The 21,433-nt window shown below is 42.3% G+C and overlaps 1 protein-coding gene across 1 annotated transcript in view; it reads left to right on the top strand.

Moving 5' to 3' along the window:
* Positions 1-21,433, top strand: part of LOC133425206 (protein unc-80 homolog) — a 94,563-nt gene that overhangs the window by 8,038 nt on the left and 65,092 nt on the right. The window contains exons 8-17 of the mRNA XM_061715921.1: positions 6,450-6,723; positions 7,547-7,681; positions 8,520-8,736; positions 10,378-10,518; positions 11,137-11,405; positions 13,237-13,551; positions 13,648-13,779; positions 14,169-14,316; positions 17,303-17,353; positions 17,820-17,968. Coding sequence (XP_061571905.1) covers positions 6,450-6,723; positions 7,547-7,681; positions 8,520-8,736; positions 10,378-10,518; positions 11,137-11,405; positions 13,237-13,551; positions 13,648-13,779; positions 14,169-14,316; positions 17,303-17,353; positions 17,820-17,968 — 1,831 coding nt within the window. The remainder of the gene's footprint in view (positions 1-6,449; positions 6,724-7,546; positions 7,682-8,519; positions 8,737-10,377; positions 10,519-11,136; positions 11,406-13,236; positions 13,552-13,647; positions 13,780-14,168; positions 14,317-17,302; positions 17,354-17,819; positions 17,969-21,433) is intronic.

Raw genomic sequence — 21,433 nt, 5'->3', positions numbered from 1 at the left:
AGGAGTCAATAGACAAATGTGAACCGAAGAAAACAGCAGATGTGTTTGGGTCAAACGTGTTGATACCTGGGTAAAAACCTTCACCTCTGAACAACATCTGAGCCACGTAGCAGCTTTCAGGTCTGCAACTCAATGATGAATGAAATAATGATGTCAGCTGTTGATAAATAATCCTGTTTTAATGAACTCCACCAGAATGGTTTATTAATGACAGTGTGTCGTTTATTTAACTTACTGATTTCACATCATTCCCCCATGATTCAGTAGCTGCAGGCTGCAGGCTGAGTCGTTTCAGAAGTGTTGTTTTTATGTATTTCTTTATAAACGAGTGACCCAGACTAACACCGAGCTGGTGCCGTCTTCTTGTTGATGCTTGAGCGTTAATCCTTGTGACAGCGTCGCTGGGGTATATATGAACATCCCCGGCTGCTCATCTGTAACCCATGGCCTTAGGCGGCTCTCCGCCTCCTCGGCTCACGCCGGGCTCTTGTCTCTCCCCGCTCCTCCAGCACCCATCTGACGTCTGCCCTCATAAGCGGGGTAATTACGCTGAAGTAACGCGCCACATGTCCCGCGCTGGCGGCGTCTCTGGTCTGGCGTGACCCGGCCTGCCCCGCGGAGAGCCAGGCCAGTCGCTTTTTAGTCCCAGTAAAAGCAGATCAGTGGGTGATCGAGCTGGTTGGCAATGGAAGTTAAAGGGGACTTATTATGGCATTTAATGTCTATTTTAAACAGGCCTTGAATGTCTTAAAAACAAGCTTTTGATTGTTTTTGCTAAATAAATTAGAAATTCAGCCAGTGGGCCATGTCTTTATGTTTACCATTTCTAATCTCATTATCTATGCAGGATTCTGAGTGGGCGGGGCTATGATAATGAGGCTCTGTGCTGATTGGCTGCCTGAATAACGTGATACACCGCTACGAAAAAATGGCGGAAACTCCGCCCAACGGAGTTAATCCTGAATTATGGTTCTGCGTTAAATCGACGCTACGCCGTAGGATACGGCGTGGCTCTGCGTTGGTGTAACGCGGAACCATAAATCAGCCTTTACACCATGTCCTAACTGCATGCGATGCAAGCGAGCGCCAGCGACAAAATCAATTCCATTGCATTATTTTCTATTGGACTGTCCTAACTGGCCGCAGCGACGCGGTGCGCCGTTTTGAGCTGAACATTTGTCGGACGCCCTGCTTCTATTTTCTTCCTGTTGCTCACGTTGAAAGCCGGTTGAAAGCGCTGTAGGAAACGGTCACGGATGAGGAACGGCTGATCCAGTTAGTTGAAATGAGAAGTTATCTCTATGATTCCTCCTCATTTCACTACAAAAACCTCAATAAAGTGGCAGCTGCTGGAGGGAGATGGACAGAGAGCGTCCGATGTCACGCAGTGCTACGATAGTCGGACGCTCTCATGCAGTTACACGATTTTATAGTTGTGGGCGTGGTTTCACGCATCGGAGGCCAAACCTCTGCTCCTGTCGTGACGTAACGACAGGAGCAGAATCTGAACGGCTCGTAGAAGTCACATGACACTGGACGGCTCATCCGGGCGGCTGTACAGACACTGCAGAATTTGGTTGCTTTCCTCCTTCTCTGAGTTGCCAGGCTGAGGGGAGACCTTTATATATGTTAAAGCAAGAAAAACCTGTTTTTCATAATAGGTCCCCTTTAACTGTGAAGGTGCTGGAAACAAGATGTAAATATCCTGCCACAGTGTATTGATCCACCTGAACCGGTGGGTTGAGGGGTGACGTGACGCAGAAGGAGCTGCATTAGCCTCCGTTACTCATCTCGTCTCTTTGTGACAACCAGACAAGTCTCTCCAACGCTTCCCATGATCCTCCTGACATCCAGCAACTGACTGACAATCAGAAACGCCTGGAAAAATCCTCACACGAGTCACATGGTAGAGTAGGAAGGGAAAGATTAGTCCCATCTGTTTTTCTTCACACGCTCAAACACAGATTGTTTGCTTTCCTTATGTGTTTGTCTTGGGAATTCTGTGCACAGTCGGCGAGCAAAAGGGAGGTGGATGTAAATGTGGAGTGTGGCAGGAGAGAATTTTGATAAGCCCGGCGTGCCAAGAGGGATTTAGTTGGTGGATTTGTGCCGTACGGGTGAATGAAAACAGAGCGGTGCACCAGCAGACTGCAGTCTAATCTAATCAAATATCTCGTCATCTCAAGTCTTTGTTTCCAGCTCAAAGGGCCGGTTCCCATCTGCATCTGCTCGTCGCCCTCCCGTGCACGCACGTCGGCGCCGCACTGCCCAGATATCATCGTTTTCCGGCAGCAGGACCTCTGATTAATGCAGCTTATTCATATGGTGGCACTGCAATCCGCACCTCTCGCTGCGCTGCTGATGCTGAAGCAGTTTCCATGGCAACCACTACCTGCCAAGTCGGTCTCCCTCTCCCTCTCTCTCTCCCTCTTACCGCATAGTGTCGGGGACTGGATGGCCTGGGGTGGCTGTCGTCACTCGGTCTCCTTGGCAACCTGACACAACAGCAGTAGGCAGAGTGTGTGTGTGTCTGAGCGAGCGAGCGTTGTTGAGACGGAGAAACACGATACCGCCCCCCTCTCCACCCCGCCGCCCGCTCTCAAAGTGATTCATGTAGATATCGACCTCCTCTTCCTGCTCCGTTTATCACAGCCAAGGCTAGATTAAATGCCGTCTTCTGTCCCCCTCTCTCTCATCCCTCCTCTTATGGCATCAATATGTTTCTGCTCCGAACGCCCGGCAGCACACCAACCGCTGACCTTCATTCCAGCTTATTTATAGTGGAATCACGTAGGCCTAGGCTCCCTGTCTCCCTGCTGCACTCCCGATGATGCTGAAGGGCTCCTCTGCCCTTGTTTACCGCCCTCCCTTTCATGCTTTAATGAGGACGTGTTGCAGTCCGCTGATGCAAGGTGGACTTAACAGGAAAGGCTGTGATATATTGTGTAAAAGTGCAGAGGGAGATCAATTATTAGTGTTTGGGGAGATTTAATGAACCTTACAAACATCAATTTGTTCTAGTTCTTATTTCTTTTTCCCTTTTATGCTTGGTGGTTTGGTCAGTGGAAGCAACATCGTGGTTAATATATCACCTACGACAGGGGTCGGCAACCCAAAATGTTGAAAGAGCCATATTGGACCTAAAGAAAATACGTCTGGAGCCGCAAAAAGTCTTGTATAAGCCTTAGAATGAAGACAACACATGCTGCATGTATCTTTATTAGTTATAACTGGGGGGAGATTTTGTTTTTCATTATGCACTTCGAGAAAAAAGTCAAAATGTTGAGAAAAACTCGAAATGTTGAGAAAAAAGTCGAAAAGTCGAGGAAATTGTCAAAATTTAGTGAAAAAAGTCAAAATGTTGAGAAAAAAGTCGAAATGTCGAGAAAAAAATCCAAATGTCGAGAAAAAAGTCTAAATGTTGAGAAAAAAGTCGAAAAGTTGAGAAAAAAGTCAAAATTTCAAGGAAATTGTCAAAATTTCGTGAAAAAAGTCAAAATGTTGAGAAAAAAGTCGAAATGTCAAGGAAATAGTCAAAATTTAGTGAAAAAATTAGAAATGTCAAGATGAAAAAAGGAAGGAAAAAAGGAAAAAGAGAAGAAAAAAAGGAAAAAAGAAGAAAAAATAGAAAAAAGAAGAAAAGAGAAAAATAGGAAAAAAAGAAAAAAAAAGAAAAAAGGTCAAACATTTTTGAAAAAGCTCCAGGAGCCACTAGGGCAGCGCTAAAGAGCCGCATGCGGCTCTAGATTCGCGGGTTGCCGACCCCTGATCTACGAGAAGCTTCTTTAAACAAGCTCAGCTGATGTTGAAGCTGAACTTGTGTCTGAGAGTTGAAAATGGTCTTCTGAGCTTGGGGGCTCTGCTCAGGATCTCCTTGTGTCTTTCTTAACGGATGTCAAGTGTGTATCTATTAGAGCCACTCTCCCAGTTTGGGGATCCCCCCAGGAGAGCTCGAGCTGTTCCTGTTGTCTTTTCTACGTCCTTTGTCAATCCTTGAAATTTCTCCAACTTCTCATCTTCCTTCTTCTTGATGTTGCTGTCTCCTGGGATCTCTTCATCTGTCACCACTGGTTTCTTCTGGGGTTTGTCCGCTTGTTTTGCATCTCATCTGGTTTCACTTCACTCCCGTAGACTCAGTACTGGAGTTGAGGGTGGATGAGGGGGGGTGGCATCCCCCCTGAAATAAAAACGGTCCAAATCATCCCCCCTGTAAAACTGCCATCCCCCCTTTCCATCCCTTATGTCATTTCATCAATGAATGTGGTTTTACTGCTATTTCAACATTTAGAGTCATCACCAGAAAAATAACTTATTTGACAATTTTCACCTGTTTCAAGTAAATTTTCACTTGAAATAAGTAGAAAAATCTGCCAGTGGGACAAGATTTATCTTCTTATTACAAGCAAAAAAATCTTGTTTCACTGGCAGATTTTTCTACTTATTTCAAATGAAAATCTACTTGAAACAGGTGAAAATTGTTGTTTTCTCCAGTGATGAGATTATTTTTACTAAAATGAGACATTTTAACTAGAAATAAGACAAATATTCTTGTTAAGATTTTGAGTTTTTGCAGTGATCCATGTTACTTATCCTGTGAAGGACAGAGTCATATTAATAAGTTCAGAAAGGTGTTTTTTATTGTTGTGTTTTGATGTATTTGATGTAAGCCCAGTGGATATTTAAAGCTTACAGAAAGCTGCATTTAACTGCTGCTATGTCATTCCTGCAGTATTTCTGCAGGTGTTGTGGTCACTGCTATTATTTGTATTATATTATTTGTAATCAGCACAAATTATCTGTCCCCATATGATAAAATCCACCATCCCCCCTGATTTCGTTTTACAACTCGAGTACTGGTAGACTGGTATCATTTCATCTACAAAACCATCACTGGAAGCACCCCTTCATATCTTGGCTCACTACTTAATATCAACATCAGTAATCGGAACCTTCATTGAAGCAGTTACGTTAAACTGGTCTTTCCAAAAGCCTGCACCTCCTTTGGCCTTAATTCATTTCAGTTGGCTGCTACTAGTGGTTGGAATCATCTGCAGCAAACACTTAAACACTCATTCATTCATCCCATTCATACACTGTGATTGTATGTGCTTGACTCTTTGCCCACGTTGTCATTGTAAATGAGAAACTGTTCTCACCTGACTTACCTGGTTAAATAAAATCGAAATAAAACCTCCCATTTGGGCAGTCTAAACATCATCTTGAGGGGTCTTGTCTGGTGCATTGGTCCCAGCATTCATTGTTCATCTTGCCTCTGCAAAGTCCTTTCTGAATATCAGCCAACCCATCAGTCTGCTCCTGTTTGATTTTAGTTCCAATCAGAGGTGTATAATCCAGGTCCATAAAGTAAAAATCCAGTCCAGCAGTTGTTCCAACCATCACTAAAGCAGCTCCTCTGCAGGTAGATGGTTGTTAGTGAAAACACCTGTTCTAAATGTACTGGCTGATCCACAGGTATATGTTTTAATGAGCAAATATCAGCTTAATGTAAAGAAAATGATTTGACTAATGGTGCTTTGAGACTGACCCAATTTCAAATTGGTCTTAATTTAAGATTGATTCAAAACTATTTTTGAAAAAACATTAAAGCACAAGCTCAAGAGGTGTTTAATCCAGCTACCATAAAGTAAAAACGCTGCCATGTTTCTGGATCAGCCAGTACATTTAGAACAGGGGTTTTCACTAACAACCTACCATTTACCTGCAGAGGAGCTAATTTAGTGATGGTTGCTTGACAGGATTTTTACTTTATGGCCCCTGGATTATACACCTCTGGTTTCAATCCAACATCTCCTGCACTTGGATTTGGGTCTTTCAACTTTAGACCCCCCTCTCCCAGGTGACCCGATCAGGAGTGATCAATTCCCGGCCTGCATCCAAGTAGCACAGGGCTCGGCAACCCGCGGCTCTAGAGCTGCATGAGGCTCTTTAGCGCCGCCCTAGTGGCTCCTGGAGCTTTTTCAAAAATGTTTGAACTTTTTTTTCCTTTTTTTATTTTTTTCTTCTTTTTTTTCTTCTTTCTTCTTTTTTCTTCCTTTTTAATCTCGATATTTCGACTTTTTTCTCGACATTTCGACTTTTTTCTTGAGATTGTACTTCAACATTAATCTCGACATTTTGACTTTTTTCTCAACATTTTCGACTTTTTTCTCGAAATTTTGACTTTTCTCGACATTTCGACTTTTTTCTTGACATTTTGCCTTTCGCCATTTGCCTTCATTCTAAGGCTTGTACAAGACTTTTCATTTTTTGCGGCTCCAAACATATTTGTTTTTTGTGTTTTTGGTCCAATATGCCTATTTCAACAATTTGGGTTGCCGACCCCTGAAGTAGCATTAGCCCACTCCTTTTCCCTGGTGATCCACAGCCATCCTGAGGCCGTTCCTGCAGCTTCTGCTGTCTTATTGATATCTTTCCTTCTCCTCCTCCAGGACCTCAGCCCCCGGCGGCCTGCCGGCCTCCCTCTCCCAGCGTGCGCGCTACGCCACCTACTTTGACGTGGCGGTGCTGCGCTGCCTGCTGCAGCCCCACTGGATGGAGGAGGGCGTCCACTGGGCCTTGATGTTCTACCTGCAGCGTCTGAGGCAGATCCTGGAGGAGAGACCCGAGCGCGCCCCCGAGCCCCTGGTGGCGCCGCTGCCTCGCCCCCGCAGCAGCTCCATGGTGGCGGCCACGCCCTCGCTGGTCAACACCCACAAGACTCAGGTAGTTGGAGGGAGACGAGAGGAGGAGAGGTGTCAAAAGTATTCACATTCGTTACTCAGGTAGAAGTATAGATACTAGAGTTTAAAAATACTCCTGTAGAAGTTGAAGTATCAACTCAAGTTTTTTACTCAAGTAAAAGTATAAAAGTACTGGTTTCAAAACTACTTAAAGTATAAAAGTAAAAGTAATGTAAGGGGGAAAAAAGCCATTAAGGACAAAAGCCATTGAAAATGAATGCATCTTAGTATAATGCAAATATATTAAAGAACCATATATGTGTACTATTGAGCATTAACATGTGTTTCAGAGAGCAGGAGATATGATGACTATTTGCCTATAAGTATTGTAATGGTGCAAAAAGTCAAACTTCAGAGGCATGTTATCATTTATCCTAACCTTTATTGGAATGTACATCCAAGTTTAGTTGCAGGAATCTGAGGGAACGGATGTAAGAACAAAACTGGACAAGAACATCTGAAACAACCACAACCAAATTCACTCTATCCGGATGGAGCAATTTAACTGGATAGTTTTGTTTTAAAGGCCGAAATGAAATAGAGTAACGAGGCTGTTTTTAAAATGTAAGGAGTAAAAAGTACAGATAATTGCGTGAAAATGTAAGGAGTAAAAGTAAAAAGTCATCTGAAAAATAATTACTCCAGTGAAGTATAGATAACCATAATTTCTACTTAAATAAGGAAACAAAGTATTTTTACTTCGTTACTTGACACCTCTGAGAGGAGAGCAGGGATGGTGGTCATGTTTTGTCGTGTTGGGGCTCTGTCTGCTGCGTCTTTCATGCTTTGTGTTGCTTTTTTTGCAGGATATGAGTCTGAAGTGCAACGAAGAGGGAAAATCTCTGAGCACAGAGACCTTTGCAAAGGTGTCCCTCACAAATCTGCGTCGACAGGCCGTCCCCGATCTGTCCTCCGACCTGGGCATGAACATCTTCAAGAAGGTTACAAACACACCACGTGGCCCTTTCAACGGTCAAACATTCAAAAATAGATGTTTTTATCAGCGATTTGTGATTTTCCTGCCTCTGGATTAGACAATAAGAATGAGTGATACAAAAAATAACAAATCTATAAGATAAAAGGATTAAAAAATAGCAAGTATGCAACAAAATAAATCCATTTATGTGTACAAAAACATTAAATGGTAACAAGACCCAACAAAATGGGTTTTTATCAATGCACAAAACAGTTTTATTGCTTTCAGAGCTTTTTTTATCATATATTTTTATATTTTCTTCATCATATATTTGAGCTTTTGTCTGCGCTGTCCAGTCTATCTTTTTTCTATAAAATTATTTTACAAATTATTTTCCTTGAAATGGTCATTTTACTATTAATATCCTGTTAGTAATTGTTTAAAGTACTTTAATGGTACAGAAACGCGTTACCAACACTGGATAGTGATGATCTTCCAGTCTTCATCACAGAATTCACATATTTTTCCAAATGTCGGGACAAACAATGTAATCTTCATTCTGCAGCCGAAGAGTTTATTTCTTGTCTCAAAAGTGTTCAGAAACAGATTTCGTTGGATAATTATGTGAAATTACAAGTAAAGGTGACTGGTTCTGAGTTTACACTCGAGTATAAACAAGGATTACACTGAAATAAAAGATAAATAAATTGATAAAAGAGATCAGTTTTTAAGAAAAAAATATTAAATTGGGATTCAATTGTTTTTTTTCGTCATTAATTTTTTTTGTTCTTCATGAGATTGATTTATTTTTTGTCCATAGTTCATTCACATTGAAGTTAAAATCCCTTTTTTCTGTGTTTCAGTTTAAGAACCGGCGTGAGGACCGAGAGAGGAAGGGCTCCATCCCGTACCACCACACGGGGAAGAAGCGGCAGCGCCGCATGGGCGTTCCCTTCCTGCTGCACGAGGACCACCTGGACGTGTCGCCCACACGCAGCACCTTCTCCTTCGGCAGCTTCTCGGGCCTGGGCGACGACCGGCGGGCCCTGGACCGGGGCGGCTGGCCGGCCACCATCATGGGTGAGCAGGCTGACCTTTAGTAAGCGACAGCAGGTTAAATGTCACCGGTTTGTAGTCCAGCTTCCCCCTCCAGCACGGCTCAGGAGTCAGACGGTCCCAGTCTTGGATGGTTCTGACTCTCAACGCGTGAATTAGGCTGGTTCATTAAAACTGTTTGATTAGTTCACATTTTGCATCATTCAATTCAATTCAATTCAATTTTATTTGTATAGAGTCTAATACAACAGATGTTGTCTCTAGACCAGGGGTCGGCAACCCAAAATGTTTTAGAGCCATATTGGACCAAAAATGCAAAAAACAAATATGTCTGGAGCCGCAAAAAATTAAAAGTCATGTATAAGCCTTAGAATGAAGGTAACACATGCTGCATGTATCTATATTAGTTAGAACTGGGGGAAGATTTTTTTTCCATTATGCACTTCGAGAAAAAAATCGAAATGTCAAGATTAATGTTGAAGTACAATCTTGAGAAAAAAGTCGAAATGTTGAGAAAAAAGTCGAAATGTTGGGAAAAAAGTTGAAATGTTGAGAAAAAAGTCAAAATTTCGTGAAAAAAGTCGAAATGTTAAGAAAAAAGTCAAAATGTCGAGAAAAAAGTCAAAATTTCATAAAAAAAAGTCGAAATGTCGAGATTAAAAAGGAAAGGAAAAAGGAAGAAAAAAAAGGAAAAAAAGAAGAAAAAATAAAAAAGGGAAAAAAAGAAGAAAAAAAGAGGAAAAAAAGGGAAAAAAAGGTCAAACATTTTTGAAAAAGCTCCAGGAGCCACTAGGACGGCGCTAAAGAGCCGCATGCAGCTCTAAAGCCGCGGGTTGCCGACCCCTGATCTAGACGCTTTCCAGAGACCCAGAACATCATCATCATTAACAGTTTTTGCTTCCATGACCCCTCTGGTCATGCATCCACTGAGCTGCACGTTTTGCTCTTTTTACCACTTTATACCACTGGCTCCAACTCATATTCAATGTATCCACTTTAGTTATCCATCTTACTTAAAACAATATCTGATTCCACATACATCCTCATATTCTCTTAGAAACACTCAGCAACCCTTCTTTTTCGTTCCTTTAACATTTAAAGAAATTGGCTGAAGTGCTTTTAAGTTTAAAGCCCCGTCAGATTATAACAACTTACCTATAAATATAAGAAAACCTTATTCATTACACCTTTTTAAAAACTCACTATATTCCAACCTCAATAAACCATGTAGTTGCCTCTAGTGGTATTGCCTTCTCATTTTATTTTTATTTATTTATTTTATATATTTATTATATTTATATATATTCCTTCAAATATTGTATCATAATGACTATTATTAATATGAATATTGTTGTTCTTGTGGCTATTACTGCTCTATATGCAGTATTTACTTGTGCTCTTTCGGGTGTGGTGGGTCTTGGGGACTGGTGTGTGAGAGCCTTATATATTATGTATGTTGTATGTAACTGTTTTGTACTGTGTTGTATGTTTTTTGTTGGACCACCTCGAAAATGAGATGATTCATCTCAAGGGGCTATCCATGAATAAATTTACTTTTTAGGAAAGTGTATGGAAACAGGATTAAATGTCAAGGTCTTCCTCCACAGGGGCGAGTGTTTTCATGTGTTTTCATGTGTTTTCATGTGTGTCGTGTTGCTTTTCCAGGCAAATTCACGCGCAGAGGCAGCACAGACACGGCTGCGGATGCAGACAGCCTGAGCGCCAAGCACTCCCATTCCCACCACTCCCTGCTGCGAGACATGCCCGACCACTCCAACAGCCACAGCGACAACACAGTCAAAGAGGGTAAGGAGAGGACGGGAGTGGGATCTTAGGACTATTAATCAGCAAAAAAATTATTTGATGAATGTTTCAGGGACAAAGCGACAAAAAAAAAGAGTGCATATCATCTCAGTTGCAGTCGACAGGCAGAACAGATGCATCCAACTCCACAGAGGCCCGTTGAGCTCAGCAGAAATAGGACAACGCTTACTCAAACACAGTTAACGGTGTCGGCTCTCGTCTCTAATCCACCCTTCACTGCCAAGAGAAAAGATCAGTGGCAAACGGAAGCCAGTCCTGAACTAAAATACATGTAGTTCTGTTATTTACACACACAGACATCAATATTAACGTTTATCCAAGGTGTTACATCCACCTGGTTAGCCTGACATCAATAAGGAAGTGGAAAATAGTGCAGTACCTAGAGTGTCCACTAGGCTCCAGAAGTGAGTCGATCTCCTGTTAAAATTAGGAAAATAAACCACTGAAATGCATCTGTGTACAATAAGGAATCAGCAAAAAGCATGAAGGAATCAAAGAAAGGTTTCATCCTAATTGAAAGTACACGACAGTAAAATAAAACAAAAACCCAGAGCTTTGACACTGGTGTTGGATTAAAAACTGTCCTTCTGTCGTCCGAAGTTCGATCTCAGATCTCCACCATCACCATGGCAGCGTTCAACACGACTGTGGCGTCCTTCAACGTGGGCTATGCCGACTTCTTCACGGAGCACATGAAGAAGCTGTGCAGCCCCATGGCCCCGCCCGAGATCCCCGTGGAGCCGCTGGCCTGCGCCAACCTGCCGCGCAGCCTCACCGACTCCTGCATCAACTACTCCTGCCTGGAGGAGGGAGAGAACATCGAGGGAACCAATAACTTTGTGCAGAAAAACGGCATGCTGGATCTCACCGTAGGTGGCTCGTGGTCTCTCTCCTTTATTAATGTCACTAAAGACACAGTTCTGCTCAAACGTCTGCACACTTTTCACAAAAAGGCAAATCTCGATGCCTGACCGGACAGTTGGGTAAAGTTTTCCTGTTTTAGGTCAGTTAAGATGCCAGAATGAGAATTTTTGCAGAACATTGATGCATCCTTGGTTAGTCTTTGGTAGAACTGTCCTCCAACTGTTTAACTTGGCTTAACTTGACGAGCTTCTCATAATATATTCCTGAAGTTTTGGTTTCAGAGCTGCATGAATGTCCTCTTTGTGTCCGAACCCTCTTACTTTATCTCCCAAGTGTCCAGCCCTGGCTTGTCCTCTAATATCTCCTAATACCTTACTTTTGATGTCGTTAAGCCACTTTGCAACCATTTGGAGCTGTGATTGGGGTGATCGTCCATCTGTAAAACCTTCCCACACCTAAAGTTTAAATTGATGGCTGGTCTCGAAAGACATGCTTTAGTTTCACTCCAGAATCTTCCGTCCTCCTCATCCTATTTTGGGGAGTTTACCAGTTTCTCCAACAGCAGAGCAGCTCCACAACATGATGCCCTCATACTTCACAGCTGATAGTGTTGCCAGGTCTGCAAGAACCAGCCCTTTTCCTGCAAACATTATCACAATCTAAATGACCACACAATTAAGTTTTAGGTCATTAAGATTCTTAAGTCTTTTTCTAAGTATTTTTCATGGTTAACTTGGAGCAGTGGCGCTCTCTTTCAGCTCATGTCTGTACAGAAGGTGGTTCACTGTAGATAATGATGCTCTCTTGGTGATTTCAGCCACAAGGTCTTTTGTTATTGTTCTGGGGTTCGTTTGCACATCTCACTACAAAGTACCTTCATCTCTTGGACACAGCTGTGTCCTTCCTGAGCTGTGTGCTTTTATGGTGTTCATAAATTATTATTGTTCTCTCATTGTTTCATGCAATGAGGCCCTTTGGTTGAAGGTGTGCCTTTTTTAAATTACATCTTTTAATGCTTCCAGTTGAGTCGGAAAATGTCAGTTAGCCTATCCGAAGCTTTTAATGCAAAAGCATCATCATATAGAGTTCTTCAAGCAGTTTCTGTTCATTTAGGGCAGGGGTCGGCAACCCAAAATGTTGAAAGAGCCAAATTGGACCAAAAACAAAAAACAAATATGTCTGGAGCCGCAAAAAATGAGTCTTGTATCAGCCTTAGAATGAAGACAACACATGCTGCATGTATCTATATTAGTTATAACTGGGGGGAGATTTATTTTTTTCATTATGCACTTCGAGAAAAAAGTCGAAATGTTGAGAATTAAGTCAAAATTTCAAGGAAATTGTCAAAATTTCGAGGAAATAGTCAAAATTTCATGAAAAAATTCGAAATGTCGAGATTAAAAGGAAAGGAAAAAGGAAGAAAAAAAGAGAAGAAAAAAGAAAAAAAAAGAAAAAAAGGGGAAAAAAAGAGAAAAACAGGAAAAAAAGAGAAGAAATAAAGAAGAAAAATAGGGAAAAAAGAAATGTTGAGAAAAAAGTCGAAATGTCGAGATTAATGTTGAAGTACAATCTCGAGAAAAAAGTCAAAATGTCGACAAAAAAGTCAAAATGTCGAGATTAAAAAGGAAAGCAAAAAGGAAGAAATAAAGAGGAAAAAAAGGAAAAAAAGAAGGAAAAAAAGAGAAAAAAAAAGAAAAAAAGAGAGAAAAGGAAGAAAAAAAAGAAAAAAAGAAGAAAAAAAGGAAAAAAGGTCAAACATTATTGAAAAATACTTAAAATTCGGGATCCTAACTACGGGATCATAACTAACCTTCTCCCTTCTGTCTTGTTATCCAGGCAGTGTTGCGGGCTCTTTACGCCGTCCTCAGCCACGACATCAGCTCCAGGATCTGCGACGTAGCGCTCAACATCATCGACTGCCTGCTGCAGCTGGGCGTGGTGCCCGGCATGGGGAAGAAAGTGTCCAAACCCGACAACAAGGAGAACCAGGAGGTGCGAGCCAGAGACCCGACCTCCCAGGGCCTTGGAGCAGGCGCTCAGGGAGGAGCCGGTGGAGGGGGAGATGGAGGTGGAGGTGGGGGAGGAAGTGGTGGAGGGAGTGGGCAGGGGAGCAAGGATGATGTGAAGAAAAACAAGGATAGTGACAAAAAGGTGTGCTGAAACGTCTTCACGGTGGGTGTCCAGTCTGGACATTTGGATGACATCTAAAGCTCCTGTGTTTGTGTTTTCTCTGCTCCGCTGTGGCAGGAAGAGGGCTCCGGCTTCAGCCCGCACCGCCTGGCGTTGACCATGCTCATAAAGATAGTCAAGTCTCTGGGCTGCGCCTACGGGTGTGGTGAAGGTCACCGGGGGCTGTCGGGAGATCGCCTCAGGATGCAGGTCAGACTGTTCGGCTTTAGTGATTTAGTCATTTTCTGAGGCTGACCAGTATTCATCTCCATGAATTTTTAACCGAATCTCCACTTTATGATGATAAAAGTTTAATGAAACTGAAATGAATCCTGGACAAGGGCTCCGGGTGGAGTTTTAAACTTCACTGAGAAACGGCTGTAGTTCTATTTCAATCCTAATCAATTGTTTTTATAAATAGATTTAGTAACAATGTGGAAATGAACCATTTTCTCCTCCATTTCAGTCAAATCAATGACCATAGATCAAAATAGCTTGGGATGCAAGAATAACTGGAACTAAATAGAGAAACTTCTGTAATGTTGCTTTGAATAAATGGTTCTATATGCAGAGTAAGAAATGTCTTTCTTCTCTTTCAGGCCCAGAACTGCCTGACAAACCTGTATAAACTGGACAAGGTGCAATTTCGCCAAACAATGCGCGAGTATGTCAACAAAGATTCCCTCAATAACATTGTGGACTTCTTACATGCACTGCTGGGCTTCTGCATGGAGCCCATCACTGACAGTAAGTATGTGGTGGGTGTGAGTCCGGCGCTGGTCCTGAAACACAAACCTCTGTATATTCACTGATGACAAATGCAGTAGTGTTGAGGGACGGATTAAATAACACTGGATTTGAATGCTGATATCAAACAGGTTAGCACTAATGCTGCTATTGGCGGTAACGCTTATGAGTTAGTATTCTACAACCTGCAAACAAATGTTATGGCTTTGATTTTAAATGATTAGTATTATTCAATTAAAAATGAAAGTGTTTTTAAATGCAGATATTAGAGAACAACAGCATCTGGCTGTGTGGAGTGTGCGGCACCATGTGACCTCCACTCACAAGTGGTTAGGATAATCAGGGAAGGCTCCATCGTCTGGAGGTCACATGTTTCTGGAGTGTATCTTGATTTAAAGTGGAGCCTGCAACCATGTGACCTCCACTCATGAGTGATTAGCATTAGGTTAATTCAGGGGTCGGCAACCCGCGGCTCTAGAGCTGCATGCGGCTCTTTAGCGCCGCCTTAGTGGCTCCTGGAGCTTTTACAAAAATGTTTGACCTTTTTTTTTCCTTTTTTTATTTTTTTTTCTTTTTTTCCTATTTTTCTTCTTTTTTTTCTTCTTTTTTGCCATTTTTTTCCCTTCTTTTTTTTCTTTTTTCTTCTTTTATTCCTTTTTTCTTTTTTCTTCTCTTCCTTTTTTTCTCTTTTTTGCTTCCTTTTTCCTTTTTTAATCTCGACATTTCAACTTTTTTCTCAAAATTTTGACTTTTTTCTCAACATTTCGACTTTTTTCACGAAATCTTGACTTTTTTCTCGACATTTTGACTTTTTCACGAAATTTTGACAATTTCCTCGAAAATTTGACTTTTTTCTCGACATTTCGACTTTTTTCTCGACATTTTGACTTTTTTCTCGACATTTCGACTTTTTTCTCAACATTCAACTTTTTCTTGAAGTGCATAGTGGAAAACAAAATCTTTCCCCAGTTATAACTAATATAGAAACATGCAGCATGTGTTGTCTTCATTCTAAGGCTGATACAAGACTTAATTTTTTGCTGCTCCAGACATATTCGTTTCTTGTGTTTTTGGTCCAATATGGCTCTAAAACATTTTGGGTTGCCGACCCCTGGGTTGATTTATCAGCGAAAGGTTCTCCATACTCTTGAAGCTGCATGTTGCCGGTCTGGAGTGGAACTGGATTTAGAGCGGAGCCTAGAGCAGAGCTCAGCGGAGCTCCACTCTGCACAGTCTTCAGCCATTTCCCTTTTAAGTTAACAGCATTAGCTTGTTTTCCATCAAGTTTAGTGTGTTTGCATGCAGGGCTTTTAAATACCTGCAACCAGGGCTCAAGTTTGGACGTTTGCTTGGAGTGAAATTTATATTTTTTGGTGTGGGGGGGCATTTAGCCTAAAATGGGCCCCTTGAACAGTGGTGGTTATTCTGTCCGTGTGTGTGTTGTGTTGTGACCTACGCATTCATGGAATGCTTGAAGGTGAATATCAGACCTCACCTGGCAACAGGAAACTTGTATTTCCTGATTGGCTCAGCCACAGCAGCGTAGTCTGCCTTTGACTCGTTAGATGGGCTGTGGGAATTACTGTGCGGTGAAGTGAATGATTTAACAGCGTGTGAACTTGAAAAGTGCATGTCTCACGCTCAATGCATGAGACTTGAGAGCCCTGCCTGCATCACTACTAAAAATGACCATTCTAGAGCTAGTTAAACGTTCAAATGCTAACTAGAAATGCTCCAATATCATTTCCTTCTTGCCTTTGACAGGTTGCTGTTTTTTTACTTTCCAAGTATCAGCCAATACTTGAGTACTGATTTGATTTATTGTTACTTTTTTCCCTACATTACCAAATTAAACTATAATTTATTTATCAAATAATAAATATATATTAAAGTAAGAAAATCTGAGAATTAAACTTCTAAAGTGCAGCCAAAAATGTGAATGATTTAAAAAAGCCTTTATATTTGGACCCGTTGGTCGTTCAAAAGTCCACCAGGAAGCTGATTTGTTTTTTGTTTTTTTTGCATGTTTTTTAGTCTTATACCATTTGGACAGAACAATTTCAGATTCATTGATATTTTATTTCCGACCTGGGAAACTTCCAGATGTTCAATTAGGTGAAGATTCAACACTTTCAACGACCAACAAGAGCTGGTTATCTGCAATTAATTCTTCAGTTTCCTCCATCGTTTCTCCTAAACCAACATTTTGGACCTGAGACTTGTAATGAAAAGTAAATAAAGTCAATTCTTTAGGGTTGGGATCCATTTTGCTTGATCAGTGGTTTAAAGAACAAACTAACTTATTTGACTAATGGCAAACTTTAGAGTTGTTTTTTGATTAAGTCTGTTGACAGTGGTTTCATTTTGACGCTGCATAACGCAACATTTTAGCTCAAAGCTGGATTCTTCGAATGCTGTCTCACCTCGCATTTTAACTTTGCATTCCAGCTCTATCTCTGTTTATATATCTGTTCTCCCCTTCCTCCTGCTCGTATGAGTCCGTTTGGGTTTTCTCCCCTCCTGCTTCCATCCTCCTCCCTTTTTCCTCCTCCACTCCACCGAGCTCCCTCCCCGACTCACTCATCCATTCTGTACACTTGCCAATCCAAAGCTTTGCTCATTACATTGCTGCACAGTCGGTGGCTTTATCCCTGAGCATCGGCACATTCTACATGTCAATTACATTTTTGCCCTGAAATTTGAAGTATTTTGTGCTTGGCTGCGGCAGCAAACATCCATGTACATACAAAATACTGTGCACTTTGGCAAGTTACTGAACTGATGAGTGTCTTTTTTTAATGGAAGTGAACAGGGCACCTTGTTTGGTTTGTGTTTTTGGTGTATGTTATGTGAGTTATTTTTGACCGTGGCAGTTGGTTTGTGTGCATCTTGGGTTCACCTCCTTCCGGAGACGGGGTGCCACGTCCTCTCTGACTGTGCTGGCCTGATGTCAATCAACTTGTGCCCCGCCTCTTTTCTCTTGCAGAGTACGGCAGTGCAGGTGAGAGGTCCAGGAGGGCGAAAAAAAGAAACATCGGTAGATACACATAATCAATAATTAATAAGTGAATAATGGGAGCGATAAGCTGAATATTCTCACCTGATCAGACCCTTCCCAAGGCACTGCTTTCATCGCTGCACCCCTCACTCTGTTTGAACTCCTAAATTTACTCTTGTAAGGTTGAATCTGGACTTTTATTCAGTTCATGCAGCTTCATCAAACTGGACGGAGATAATAAGCCCCCACCCCCACGTCATTTTATGTTCTTAACGCAGGCCTTAGTCACTTGCATGTATTCCTTATCCCCCGCCCTGAATACTTTAAGTTTGCTTCTCCCCCATATGCTTTCCAAACCCCTTTCCTTTGCCCCCTCTCCCCAAACCTTCCCTGGTGTACGGGCTCGGTGTTTTATACTCTGGTCAGTAATGTGTCCCCCCACCCCCCATGACTGTGCCACCCCCCGTGTGATCCATGGTCTCTCCTGCCTCCCTGCTGCTTCCAGACAAGGCGGGCTTCGGGAACAACTTCACCACCGGGGACAACAAGTCCTTGGCCCAGAACATGGAGGCCGTGGTGGTGGGCTGCATGTTCAAGTCCCTGATCACGCGCTGCGCCTCCACCACGCACGAGCTGCACAGCCCCGAGAACTTGGTGAGTGGAGACGAGGACTGGAATTGAGGTTTTACTGAGTTAGGGCCAGTCCCAATCCCCCCCTACTCCTACTTTTCAGTCCTACCCCTAAATTTTGCACGTTCCCGTGAGGTTAGTGGTGTCCCAATTCCTCTTTGCATGTAGGGCTAGTGGATATAACGAGGGCTAGTGTGTATGAATCTAGCCCTTCACAGTGAGGGATTTCAGATGCTGACTCGCTGACAGAGGGCTAGAAAAATTTCCCAGAATGCTTTACGTCATCATTTGCAGACTGAATCAAACAAAAAAACATGGCGGACATTTCTTTATTTTTTTTAAATAAAATCAATATTTTGAGTTAGTTTCTGCATAAAAATGCATTTTGATTACATTTCTAGCGAGAAATATATATTTTACTTTACTTACTTTACTACATAATATTCACTCAGTGAATGTACATAATCACTCGTTTGCCCGTTGTTGCGAAGATCTTGCCAGAATAAAGGCTGATTTATGGTTCCGCATCACACCAACGCATTTTCTCGCTAGAAATGTAATCAAAATGCATTTTTATGCAGAAACTAACTCAAAATATTGATTTTATTCACTAAAAAATGAGAAATGTCCGCCATAATGTGAAGCTGCAAAGTTTTCAACCTGATCTCACAAAAATCCTTGAAATGCCCAGGACCGCTTACGTACCCGCCAGAATAGATAGACCCTCCAGGAATCTGCAAAGAAAAAGTTTAAATTCCGCGGAGAGGAATTCTTGATTCCGCGGCTTGAAAGTTAATATTCCGCGGGCATTAAAAAATATATATTTTTAATGTAAAAATTAGGTACATTTTTACCAAAACACTCTAAAACTGTAAAACAGTGTGTAACATACTATTACTGGTTATAAAATAATGAACATCAACATTTTCTTTGTCCCACTTTGGCATATTTATTTGCAACGAAAAGAGAAGGCCATTTGCAGTAAAAATAAAAATATAAAATGCTGACACTTGGTCTGTGAAATGCAGTAGGCCTATAGTACTGTTCCCTGAACACTGGGAAAACCAGTGTTCAGGGAACAGTACTATTTGTCCTCGGAAGTGGGGATTTCCCAGTTCCCAGTCGGAATTTTCAACTGGAACGCCCCTTGAAGTGGGATTTCCCACTGGGAAAGTGGGAGAAGCTTCACCACCCCCGAGTTACCATTCCAAGATGGCTGCCATTCCCAGTTCCCAGTTCCGACTTCCGAGGTAAATGGAACGCGGCATTTGACTTACTGGGCACCGGACGGAGAAATCGCTCCATAACTGAAGGTTTTCTTTATGCTGTATGTAGTAATGTCTCCCCATACAGTATGTAGTTAATAGTTAAACTTTACTTTATGTCTCCGTGGAAGCCAAGGACCGATGCTGGTGACTGTTTGTTTCCTTATCCGGCTAGTGTTACTACGTATGTGCGACATCTAGCGGCCGGGATGAGAATTACATGTAAAAAAAGGGATTTTTCTGCACCAGACATTGAAATCCACGGAAGGTCTGTAAATCCACGGACAGCCGTGAAATCCGCGGAAATTTCCGCGATCGCGGAATTGCGGATTCCTGGAGGGTCTAAATAGAGGCTGATTTATGGTTCTGCGTTACACCAACGCAGAGCCTACGGCGTAGGTTACACGTCACCGCGTACCCTACGCCGTAGGTTCTGCGTCGATTTAACGCGGAACCATAAAGGCTCAGTTATGGTTCTGCGTCACACCAACGCAGAGCACACACCGCAGCCGTGACGCCGTGCTGAACCCTTCGGACTTCTCCGTCTCTCCATTTGGTCGCGGTGCAGTACCCCCCGCGACCGCTAGTTAGCGATCTTTTTCTGAATGGTTTATCCGACGTTTTCCGGTCACAGTAAATCAAAGAAATAAGGACAACTATTGTGCAAAAAACAAAAACAAAAAAAATCATAAACGAAGAAAAGAGCCCTGGAAGTTCACTACTGATTCAAACCGGAAACCGGAAATGCTTCGCTTTCAAACGAACCAATCACAGCCCTCTCGGTCTGCGTGTGGTCGCCGTCTCCTCGACGCGTAGTTACAATTTTCGGGAGGTGCACGTCAGTGACGGCGCAGGTGACGGCGTGTCCTCTGCGTCGATCCAAACCACACGCCGTAGGCACGGCGCCATTTTGACGCAGAAGCATAACTGAGCCTTAATTCAGCTCCCGAGCCGGCGGCTCTTCTCATCCCCGAAAACATCAGACCAAATTTCTTAACAAGCGTTATTTGGATAAACTGAGCCCAGGTTGGGGATCTTAACGGTTACTTTTACGCCTGAAAAAATATTAAAACTTAATAAAGTGGCATATTAACAGCGCTACAGCAGAAATTAAAACAGCTTTTAGCTCTGGGTTTCCTGATATGGTGTGACGTATGTGCAAACGTAACTACGCAGTCGCTTACGTACCCGAACGTAAACCACGCAGTGACGTAGCAAGTGGTGTCCCAATCCCTAGGGAAGATTACAAGGGCCGCTGTGGCTTCGTTTTTAGGGCTAGTGGTAGTGAGTAGGGGGTGTATTGGAACTGGCCCTAAGACTCATTTTCGTCAGAGGAAACGCGGTGAATTTATCATTGATTTATTGGACTCTTGGTGAAGATATAAGATACTGGTAGGAGGTGTCTAATTACAACAATTACACAATTTCCTGGTTCCTCTGGGTTGGACTTGGATTTCCAGGAGGCAGTAGCAACGGACGGAGCAGTACTCCCCTCCCTCCTCCTCTGTCTGAGTTGATGCTCCCTCTCTCCTCTGCTGTCCATGGTCGTTCTCACTCCACAGCGGTTCAGATTCCCATTGGTGCTTCTCCCTGGAAACCACACTTATTGTTTATATTAAATAGGACAAAAGTAACATGGCCGGCCAGGCTCCTCCATTCAGGCTAATCACCATGGAAACGCAGTTTGTTCATTAAGCAGCCTGGACATGAGTTTAATTTTTCCAGACCAAAAAAGAAAGCAAGATCACTCTTTCAAAATCACTCTTTTGAAAGGAATGCATTTGATATGTTTTGGTAAAAGCAAAACAGTGATACGGTACGGTGCTACCCACGTCACTGTGCATCAGGTGCAACACCGTGTGAAATTAGGAGATAAAGTAAAGGAGACTTAAAAACTCTACTCTGATCTGGTTCTCAAATGTCACATTTACTCCAAGGAGCAAAAAAAAACAGCAGAGGGAGGTTAAATTCCCAAGACCCAAGCTTTTTTTCAAGCAGCTTGTTAGAGATAAACAATTTTCAGGGTCACAAAGGTTGGTCCTTTTTAACCTGCAGAGATCACCATGGCAACTGATGTTGAACCTGGCGAGATCACCACGGCAACTGATGTTCATCCAAGGACGGTGTCCTGAGTTTCAGATTAAATTACTCTCATGGACGGTTTAGATCAGCAACATCCGAGCTTAATAGGTCGATTAATGAGAATGCTTCATGTTAATCAATT

The sequence above is a fragment of the Cololabis saira genome, chromosome 24 (genome assembly GCF_033807715.1).
Source record: "Cololabis saira isolate AMF1-May2022 chromosome 24, fColSai1.1, whole genome shotgun sequence".
NCBI classification, from domain to species: domain Eukaryota; kingdom Metazoa; phylum Chordata; class Actinopteri; order Beloniformes; family Belonidae; genus Cololabis; species Cololabis saira.
Note: the sequence above shows the minus strand (reverse complement) of the source record. Positions and strands in the feature narration are given on the sequence as shown.